The sequence below is a fragment of the Arachis ipaensis genome, chromosome B5, assembly GCF_059453495.1.
Source record: "Arachis ipaensis isolate K30076 ecotype BB chromosome B5, ASM5945349v1, whole genome shotgun sequence".
Taxonomy (NCBI): Eukaryota; Viridiplantae; Streptophyta; class Magnoliopsida; order Fabales; family Fabaceae; genus Arachis; species Arachis ipaensis.
Window position 1 is genome coordinate 125370490 of NC_142440.1, and position 10602 is coordinate 125381091.

Consider the following 10602-nt stretch of genomic DNA (forward strand, 5'->3'; position numbering starts at 1 on the left):
GCGTGGATTCAAATTTTTACTTATCCATGGATGCGAAGCCCTAGCGCATTCGCGCAAAACCTTCGTCCCTCACCCAACGTTTCTCCTCCTTCTCCTTCACTCAGCAGAACACCATAACCACCTCCTCCCTCCAGCGACCTCCGGCGCACACCACCGCCGCCATTGCCGCGCGTCCCAGCCCCCTCTTCCTCGCCCTCACCTCTCTTCCTTGCTCTCCCGCTTTCTCTCACTCCTCTGCCTCCTCCTCTCTGTTTTCTCTCACTTCGCCTCTACTCTGCCACCGCCCTCGACAGCTGCAACCCCATTGTCGCCGGCGAACACCCCGGTGACATCCCAGGCCACCATCCTTGCCCTGGCCACTCTTCTTTCCTGTTTCGCTTCCTCTCTGTCTCCCAGGTTTCTACCCCCTGTTCTGCTCCTTTATTGTGTTACATTAATTTTTGTTAATTTAGTTTAGTTAGCTTAGTTAGTTAGTTTAGTTTACTTTAGGTGGTTAGCGAATCTGGGCTGACTAGTGGATTTAGGATTGATTGAATATTTTGCTGCTATGTGAAATTGCTCTGTTTTATTGCCTTGCTTGTGCTGTATGCTTGGCTTGCCATTATTGAGTATTGCTTTGCTCATGGATACTGGTTGTTTACTTGTTCATAACTGCTTGTTGGCTGATTTAGTTTAAATCGCTCTCTAATGCTTTGCTTTTGCACTATTGGCTTGATTGCCCCAGTCATATGAACTCATACATGATCTTTGTGCTTTTGACTTTTAATGAACTCATATGGAACCTAATTTGCTGTTTAAACTTGGAAATAGCCAATTTGCTGCTGAAATGCTGCCGGATATTTCCTAACCATGGTCCATGAATTAACAATGCTCTGATTGGTGTAACTAGTTCTAGTTGATGATTTTTGTTTCAAATAGAATTTTGTTACCTAAAGGGTGAAAAATCCTCGTGGGCATGTTTACAGGTTTTTGGTTATGCTTCTAATATTCTTTACTTGCCTGCAATGCTAATTTGCAATATGCATTGCATGATTAAGTAAACTTTCAGATTAACCATAAACTTGGTTTTCATTTAGAGTTAAGCCTAACCGGCTTGATTTCACAAGATTGATGGTTTCTTCTACCTATGTAGCCATTGTAATTCAATTCCTTTATGCCCTTGGTCACTGATGAGTGGATAATTTATACGCTTTTTGGCATTATTTTTAGTATGTTTCTAGTATATTTTAGTTAGTTTTTATTATGTTTTTATTAGTTTTTAAATAAAAATCACTCTTCTGGACTTTACTATGAGTTTGTGTGTTTTTCTGTGATTTCAGGTATTTTCTTGGTGAAATTGAGGGACCTGAGCAAAAATCTGATTCAGAGGCTGAAAAAGGACTGCAGATGCTGTTGGATTTTGACCTCCCTGCACTCGAAGTGGATTTTTTGGAGCTACAAAAGCCCAATTGGCGCGCTCTCAATTGCGTTCGAAAGTAGACATCCTGGGCTTTCCAGCAATATATAATAGTCTATACTTTGACCAAAATTTGATGGCCCAAACCGGCGTTCAAAATCAGCATAGAAATTCTAGCGTTTAACTCCAAAACTGGCACAAAAGCTGGAGTTAAACACCCAAACTGGCACAAAAGCTGGCGTTTAACTCCAAGAAAAGTCTCTACACATGGAAGCTTTAATGCTCAGCCCAAGCACACACCAAGTGGGCCCGGAAGAAGATTTATGCATTAATTACTTATTTCTGTAAACCCTAGGCTACTAGTTCTCTATAAATAGGACCTTTTACTATTGTATTTTCATCTTGGTTCTTCGGGTTCCCTCTCTGGAGCCGAAGCCAATGACCTCCATTATCACTTTTGTATTTTCAACGGTGGAGTTTCTACACACCATAGATTAATGTGTGGAGCTCTGCTGTTCTTCATGAATTAATACAAAGTACTATTGTTTTTCTATTCAACTCAAGTCTATTTCTTCTCCAAGATATTCATTCGCACCCAAGAACATGATGAATGTGATAATTATGTGACACTCATCACCATTCTCACCTATGAACGCGTGACTGACAACCACTTCCGTTCTACATGCAAACAAGCTTGAATGTGTATCTCTTGGGTTTCTAATCTAAGATTAGAACCTTCGTGGTATAGGCTAGAATTATTGGCGGTCATTCTTGAGATCCGGAACGTCTAAACCTTGTCTGTGGTATTCTAAGTAGGATCTAGGAAGGGATGACTGTGACGAGTTTCAAACTCGCGATTGTTGGGCGTGTGACAGACGCAAAAGGATCAATGAATCCTATTCCAGCATGATCGAGAACCGATAGATGATTAGCCGTGCGGTGACAGTGTGCGTAGAACATTTTCACTGAGAGGACGGGAAGTAGCCATTGACAACGGTGATACCCAACATAAAGCTTGCCATGGAAAGGAGTATGAATGATTGGAAGAAGGCAATAGGAAAGCAGAGGTTCAGGAGGAACAAAGCATCTTCATACGCTTATCTGAAATTCCAACCAAAGAATTACATAAGTATCTCTATCTTTATTTTATGTTTTATTTATCTTTTAATTATCAATTCTCCATCACCATCTGAATTCGCCTGACTGAGATTTACAAGGTGACCATAGCTTGCTTCAAGCCGACAGTCTCCGTGGGATCGACCCTTACTCACGTAAGGTATTACTTGGACGACCCAGTGCACTTGCTGGTTAGTTGTGCGGAATTGTGACAAAGTGTGATTCACGTTTGAGAGCTCCAAGTCCTTTGGCGCCATTGTTGATGATCACAATTTTGTGCACCATGTTTTTGGCGCCGTTGCCGGGGATTGTTCGAGTTTGGACAACTGACGGTTCATCTTGTTGCTTAGATTAGGTAATTTTATTTTATTTTTATTTTCGAAAAATTCAAAAAAAAAGAAAAAAATAATTTTCTATTTTGTTCTTTAGAGTTTTTAAGAATGAATTCTAGAGTTTTATGATGATCTGTTGAAGTCTGGCTGTCTGTGAAGCCATGTCTAATCTTATTGGACCGAGGTTTCAACTTATCATCACAAGAGCTTGTTGATTTCTATCAATTTTGCTGTTGTTAGCAATGATCTGCTAAAGCTTGGCTGGCCATTGGCCATGTCTAGTGTTTTGGACCGGAGCTTTCATTGAAAGCTTGGCTGGCTAGTAAGCCATGTCTAATTCCTGGACCAGAGTCTTAGACTAGCATTGCAATGATTCCTGGAACTCTTATTAAAAATTTTGAATCCCTTTATTTTCTTTTCCACTCAATTTTCGAAAAACCACAAAAAAATTTATAAAATCATAAAAATAAAAAATATTTTATGTTTCTTGTTTGAGTCTAGTGTCAATTTTTAAGTTGGGTGTCAATTGCATGCCTCTAATTTTCGAAAATTACATGCATTATGTTCTTCATTAATCTTCAAGTTGTTCTTGATGATTTCATTGCTCTGATCTTTAAATTCTCTTGTTTTGTGTGTTTTGTTGTTTCTCATATGCATTCTCAATTTGTTAGTGTCTCTTATATGAAAATTTTTAAGTTTAGTGTCCTGCATGCATTGTTTGATTGATTTGAGTTTCCTAAGATTTGTTGTATTTTGATTGTTTCTCATCATTGAAAAATTCAAAAAAAAATTTTCAAAACTATGTCTTTTCAAGTCAATAATACAGAGAATTAAAGATTCAGAACATTCAGCAGAGGAATCAAACAGAAAGAGCTTGGCGTTCAAAACGCCCAGTGAAGAAGGAAAACTGGCATTTAAACGCCAACCAGGGCACCTGGCTGGGCGTTTAACGCCCAAAAAGGTAGGATTTTGGGTGTTAAATGCCAGAATGGATGCCATTCTGGGCGTTTAACGCCAGGATGACACTAGAGGGAAGATTTTGTTTTTAATTCAAATCTTTTTCAAATTTTCATAATTTTTCAAAATCAAATCTTTTTCAAATCATATCTTTTCAATCATATCTTTTCAAAATCAATTTCTTTTCAATTTTTTTTTATTTATTACTATTTTCGAAAATCCTTGCTACAATTAGTGATTTAATTCAAAATTTTCAAGTTGTTACTTGCCTATTAAGAAATGATCAAATTTTAAATTCTAAAATCATATCTTCTAATTTCTTGTTAGTCAAGTAATCAACTTTAATTTTAAAACTTTCTCTCTTTTTAATTTGATTTTCAATCATATCTTCTCAATCATATCTTTTCAATCACATCTTTTTCAAAATTAACTCTCAATCATATCTTTTTGATTTCTAATTTCAAAATCTTTTTCAAAAATCACTTAATTTCTTTCCTAATTTTAGTTTTCGAAAATCATCAATCAAATTTTCAAAATTTCTTTTAATTATTTCAAAATCTTTTTAATTTATTTTCGAAAATTCTTCCCCTCTTCTCACATCCTTCTATTTAAGGGACTAACACTCCTCCTCAAGGTGCAATTCGAACTCTATCCCTCTTAATAAGTTCGAATTCTCTTCTATCTACCTCCTCCTTCTATTCTTCTTTTTCTCTGACACCTCAAGGAATCTCTATACTGTGACATAGAGGATTCTCTACTTTCTTGTTCTCTTTTCTTTCATATGAGCAGGAGCAAAGATAAAGGCATACTTGTTCAAGCTAATCCTGAACTTGAAAGGACCTTGAAGAGAAAGCTAAGAGAAGCTAAAGCACAATTCTCTCTAGAGGGCCTAACAGAGCTTTTCAAGGAAGAAGAAGCCATGACAGCCGAAAACAACAATGCCAACAATGCAAGGAAGGTGCTTGGTGACTTTACTGCACCTACTCCCGACTTCTATGGGAGAAGCATCTCAATCCCTGCCATTGGAGCAAACAACTTTGAGCTTAAGCCTCAATTAGTTTCTCTAATGCAATAGAATTGTAAGTTTCATGGACTTTCATTGGAAGATCCTCATCAGTTCTTAGCTGAATTCTTGCAAATCTGTGACACTGTCAAGACCAATGGGGTTGATCCTGAGGTCTACAAGCTTATGCTTTTTCCCTTTGCTGTAAGAGACAGAGCTAGGACATGGTTGGACTCACAACCTAAAGAAAGCCTGAACTCTTGGAAAAAGCTAGTCAATGCCTTCTTGGCAAAGTTCTTTCCACCTCAAAAACTAAGTAAGCTTAGAGTGGAAGTCCAAACCTTCGGACAGAAGGAAGGTGAATCCCTCTATGAAGCTTGGAAAAGATACAAGCAATTGATTAGAAGGTGCCCTTCTGACATGCTTTCAGAATGGAGTATCATAGGAATCTTTTATGATGGTCTGTCTGAACTGTCCAAGATGTCATTGGACAGCTCTGCTGGAGGATCTCTTCATCTGAAGAAGACGCCTGCAGAAGCTCAGGAACTCATTGAAATGGTTGCAAATAACCAATTCATGTACACTTCTGAAAGGAATCCTGTGAATAATGGGACAACTCAGAAGAAGGGAGTTCTTGAGATTGATACTCTGAATACCATATTGGCTCAGAATAAAATATTGACCCAACAATTCAATATGATTTCTCAGAGTCTGTCTGGAATGCAAGCAGCAACAGGCAGTACTAAGGAAGCTTCCTCTGAAGAAGAAGCTTATGATCCTGAGAACCCAGCAATAGAAGAGGTGAATTACATGGGAGAACCCTATGGAAACACCTACAATCCTTCATGGAAAAATCATCCAAATCTCTCATGGAAGGATCAACAGAGACCTCAACTAGGTTTCAACAACAATAATGGTGGAAGAAACAGGTTTAGCAATAGCAAGCCTTTTCCATCATCTTCTCAGCAACAGACAGAGAATTCTAAGCAAAGCTACTCTGACTTAGCAACCATTGTCTCTGATCTAATCAAAACCACTCAAAGTTTCATGACTGAAACAAGGTCCTCCATTAGAAATTTGGAGGCACAAGTGGGTCAACTGAGTAAGAAAGTTACTGAACTCTCTCCTAGTACTCTTCCAAGCAATACAGAAGAGAATCCAAAGAGAGAGTGTAAGGCCATAAACACGTCTCACATGGACGAACCTGGAGAGGAGGAAGAGGTAGTGATCTCCACTGAGGAAAACCTCAATGGATGTCCACTGGCCTCCATAGAGTTCCCTAATGAAGAACCATGGGAATCTGAGGCTCAGACTGAGACCATAGAGATTCCATTAAATTTACTTTTGCCATTCATGAGCTCTGATGAGTATTCTTCCTCTGAAGAGGATGAAGATGTTACTGAAGAACAAGTTGCACTACAAGAAAACACGTCTATTGCCATGCTTTTAAAGCGTGGCAAAAAGCTGAAAAAAGCGTGGCGATAGCTTTTCGCCACGCTTTTTGAGCTACCGCCACGCTTTTGAAAGGGTGGCGTATGAAAGGGTGGCGGTTGCTCTATCGCCACGCTTTTTCTTTTGCCACGCTTTTTACAACTGGCCACCCGTTAAAGCATGGCCGTATGCGAGAGATATGGCCACGCTTTAAAAGCGTGGCCATATGGGAGATATGGCCACGCTTTTGAAGCGTGGCGATAGGAAGAGATACGGCTACGCTTTTGAAGCGTGGCGATAGGGAGAGATACGGCCACGCTTTTAAAGCGTGGCGATAGGGAGAGATACGGCCACGCTTTTAAAGCGTGGCGATAGAGAGATATACAGCCACGCTTTAAAAGCGTGGTGAAAGCCTTGTTAAATTAAAAAAAAATTCTTTTCCTTACTTGATCTTCATTACTGCACTATAAATTTTCAATCCTTTTTTATTACCAAACCTACAAAATTACAATTGAAGATGAAAATGAAGCAAAATTACATGATTTAAATCCGAAAAAAAAAAGATAGATCATCATGACACTAGTTCTTCTTGGCTCCTAATGCAATTGTATGAACTCTTTCAACATCAATCCAAGCCTCTGCAGCCTGCAGAACCAGATCTAAATCTTCTTCGTAAAAAACAAAAGGCATAATAAAAAAGTACATAATCGGTGAGTGGCAACAAATAAAACAATGACTCCTTCATCAACCAAAAAAAACTAGAACACCACTTTAAAACACTTGTAGATATGTAAAGATTAAAATGCAAATCAGAAGACATCAAACAAAAATATCCCTGAGTTTACGTCAGCAATAGTTAGTCTTCCAAACTGACGACATTTCTTGGATTCAATATTCACAAATTGCCTAAAGACTCAAACCCATAAAAGAATTGCTGCATTTATAATCTAAAGAGAGAAAATTACAATATTAGACCTACCCAAAAGCTTCAACCTATTTGAATTCTTTTGGAATGTATCTTCTAATTTTCTCTGCTTTCACAAGATGGGGTTAATACAAGGCACTGATAAACAAAGAAACAGAATAGTTAATGAAAGAAACAATTCCCATTTCCCATAAATTAAAGTTGAACATACATAAACAACACTTAGAGAAAGATTCATTGTTACAATTTTGCAGACTTAATGAATTACCTTCCTCTAAATACCCATGTGATGTCTTTTAAAGCCACCAAAGTTGTTTCCAACATGTCAAGGCCAGCCTGGTTTGCAAAGATGAACACCGGCACCGACTACGATCCAGACAGAGAATCATATATATCTTAAATTTAAGGCTTTCATGGAAATGATGAACTCTACTATGAACAAAACATATGCCATACCTTCAAAGAACAGCACAAAATGGCATCCTGATGATGCCACAAATGTTTAAGCACTGACTCACTAATGAGAGAATCAGATCTCAGCAACTCTGCCCCCAAATAATAACTGTTATTAGAAGAAAAAAGAACAAAAAAGTGAAGGGCATCATTAGATACTTTTCAAGAATGAATATTCAACAATAAAGCTTGAACACAATACAACAGATGCAGACTTGCCTATAACTGCAGCAGATCCAGTTGGCTAGTGTAAGAGCCTCTGGAGAACCAGGAGAGAGTTTTGAGCCAACTGCCGGGTTTATACCAGATGGAGAAATCGCCATGGCAACCCTCTGCACAGAGGAAATCACACTATGGATGTACTGGCGTTCCATGACAGTAACATTATCCTGTAGACTACTGTCAAAAGGAAACTGGAAGGCAATAGTCAACACCGACCGAGCACTATGACATGATACCGCATCGCGTGCACTATTTGTTGTTGGGCCAACTTCAAAACCAGATGTCAAATCTAGGGTTTGACTTGATGTCACTGAATCCTTTTTATCACCTTGGAAAACAATGATATCAACATGATTATAGTGTGTCATACATGCGCATCAGTTTCAGTAGCTCCTTTCTTACTTGCACAGTACTTTTTTCTCTATTCAAATGCAATATCAAGAGATTTAACATTAAAAAGGACCAAATGTTAGTGGCTGACTAGAGTAATCCCAGATAGGAACAGAGTAGGCTGATGATGCAAAATTGTGTGCAAGATTTTAGATGCATTAATAGCACTATTCAAGAAAAAAGAAAATGAAGAAATGAAACAAGAAAAAATCACCAATAAATTAATTCTAGAGTAATGGATTCTGGAGCAGGGTGCCCACTTCTGTAATTAAACTAGAGTAAATAAAATAGGATTTGTCAGAAACACCAACTAGCAAACATACACACAACATGGAAATTAGCTATAGATATACCAAGACAAATCTTCTTTATGCGACAGAGCTGTATTTATTATGTTTATGGAATACCAAATAACCTATTAGTCAATGCACAATTGACCCATAATTAAAAAATATTAAGTCACCTTAATACCCCAATCATATTTCGGCCCTCCAGAATTATGGCTAGCACTCATAATAAATCCACCATTTGCCTGTTAAAGTATAAGGAAATGAGAAAAATGATTAGCAAGTGAGCTGAAAAGGTATATGCTAAAATAAATAGGATAAAAAGGGGTTAATTAGATTGGCTTGCCTTCTGCTTCCTTATCACAGCAGAAATAGCTGGTGTTGACAATATACCTTCCCATATTAGAAAGATAAGTTATCCTCAATTTCTATTAAGAGATTCATGTTAATAATAATACACACTAGAGGATTGCCGGTGGTAGTTTGAGAACTAGACCTAAAGTTTCAAGGCAGTTCACCAGTTCTCCAGCTGTGGTAGATATCCAAAACACGCTCATAACAAATGCCATGACAACCACAGGTATTTGCTCGGTTTTGGGAGGTTCTTTTTCCATTACTAAATGAAGGTATGCAAAGCAGAAGCTTGTGGTGAGCACCACTGACTAGAGGGGCAAGTCAGTGTTGGGGAAGAGGAAAGCTATGGGATGATCAAATGGCACAAATGATTTGCAAGCATACAAGAGGGCTATCGGACAAAAAGCGATGTTGGCCGACGAGTAAAGTCTGCTCCATTGCGACAGCGCTGGCTCAGGGATCGACAGTTTGAGAGTTGCAACAGGAATCTCTCATGCTTTAGAAATCTGGATGAAGAGAGCAAGGGATAAGTCAGGATAACCTCCAATAGAATAATGTTTATCAAATAAACTAGAATTCTATCCCTGAAATAAACAGTATTGCCTAGTTTATGTTAAAGATAAGAACCATTGCCTTAATTATACAATCAAAATGATCATGGTTACATCAATGCAATGAGTTTAATCAGAAAACGTGCACAGTACCATGTACACTGCAAAAAAGAATCAAACGAATCCAACGCCTAAATTCAAATGAGTTGGTAAGAACATAGATCAGGTTCCTTGTTCCAACTACTAAAAATTATCAGATCCAATTAAACCAAGAAAGCCAAGTTACCAGATCCAATTGCCATAAAAAACCAAATCCCTTTATATCAAACTCTAAATCAGAAAAATTATCAGTTTAATTGAAATTGAAACATACCAATCCATAAGCTCCCGAAAATCCAGAACTGCGCTTCTCATCGTTCATAGATCCCAAAACCTTGGCGTCGGAGTCAACGTGCACCGCAACTAATTCCTTCTGCTCCTCAAGATCTGTGGAAGATTCCCACTCTTGCCTCTACCATCAACTACTCCCAAGTCCATATAGAACACGAGACCAACGAAGAATGCATAAAACACTACAAATCTAATCGCCTGCCATAGGAAGATCTCCGTGCTAAGATACACATAGAAGAGGAACATCGTTGCCGTCAAGTAGAAGAGCACGTCTCTGACGAAGGGTGCGGGGTCGAGGGAGAACGGAGTGGCGTAGAAGGCGACGAATCCGACAACGAGGGCGGAGAGCAAGGTACCAGCGGAGAGGATGGCGCCAAATCCAGTGCGGTACTGGCCAGAGCGGAGGGCAGCGAGGGAGGAGAAGACGTCGGGGGAGCCTGATACGACATCATTGGCTGCATGTACGGCACAGACGCTGGAACAGCAACGCCACCGGCAGCAGAAGCGACGGCATGAGCCATTGCAGCCGCAGAGCTAACACCAGGAGGTGGAATCAACAGATTTTGGGAGGCAAGGCTGGGCGGAGCGGCGCCTCCGGATGGATTTGGCAGCGGGGAGAAGTGCGGTGCCTGAGGAGACAGCGGCCGAAAGGAGGGGGCGGCGGGAGGCGCGAAGGAAGGTCCAGTGGAGACCTGAGGCGGCACGTAGGAGAAGGTGGGATGATGCTGCTGCAACAGCAGTGGGGGCGGTGGCGCGGAGAGCAGAGTCGGATTGGGATTAAGGTTTGCGGGAGGT

At 39.5% G+C, this 10602-nt stretch overlaps 1 protein-coding gene and 1 pseudogene across 1 annotated transcript; both read right to left on the bottom strand.

Annotated features, from left to right (window-relative positions):
- Positions 1–258: 258 nt before the first annotated feature.
- On the bottom strand, positions 259–8203 carry LOC107640931 (homeobox-leucine zipper protein REVOLUTA-like). Its single transcript, XM_088487214.1, has 4 exons — positions 7833–8203; positions 7617–7722; positions 7429–7526; positions 259–418 (listed from the first exon to the last, which is right to left on the bottom strand). The coding sequence occupies exons 1-4, from the start codon at positions 8201–8203 to the stop codon at positions 259–261; spliced, it is 735 nt and encodes a 244-aa protein (XP_088343340.1).
- A 770-nt stretch (positions 8204–8973) lies between these two features.
- On the bottom strand, positions 8974–10328 carry LOC107640932 (cation/calcium exchanger 5 pseudogene; annotated as a pseudogene).
- Positions 10329–10602: the final 274 nt, after the last annotated feature.

What these genes read in the sequence shown, in the direction of transcription:
- LOC107640931 (XM_088487214.1), bottom strand. Translation starts at nt 8,203, where the DNA reads ATGACACACTATAATCATGTTGATATCATTGTTTTCCAAGGTGATAAA. An exon ending in TGGATCTGCTGCAGTTATAG is followed by an intron (nt 7,723 to 7,832) that starts GCAAGTCTGCAT and finishes TTCTAATAACAG; the next exon opens with TTATTATTTGGGGGCAGAGT. An exon ending in ACATGGGTATTTAGAGGAAG is followed by an intron (nt 419 to 7,428) that starts GTAATTCATTAA and finishes AACACAATAAAG; the next exon opens with GAGCAGAACAGGGGGTAGAA.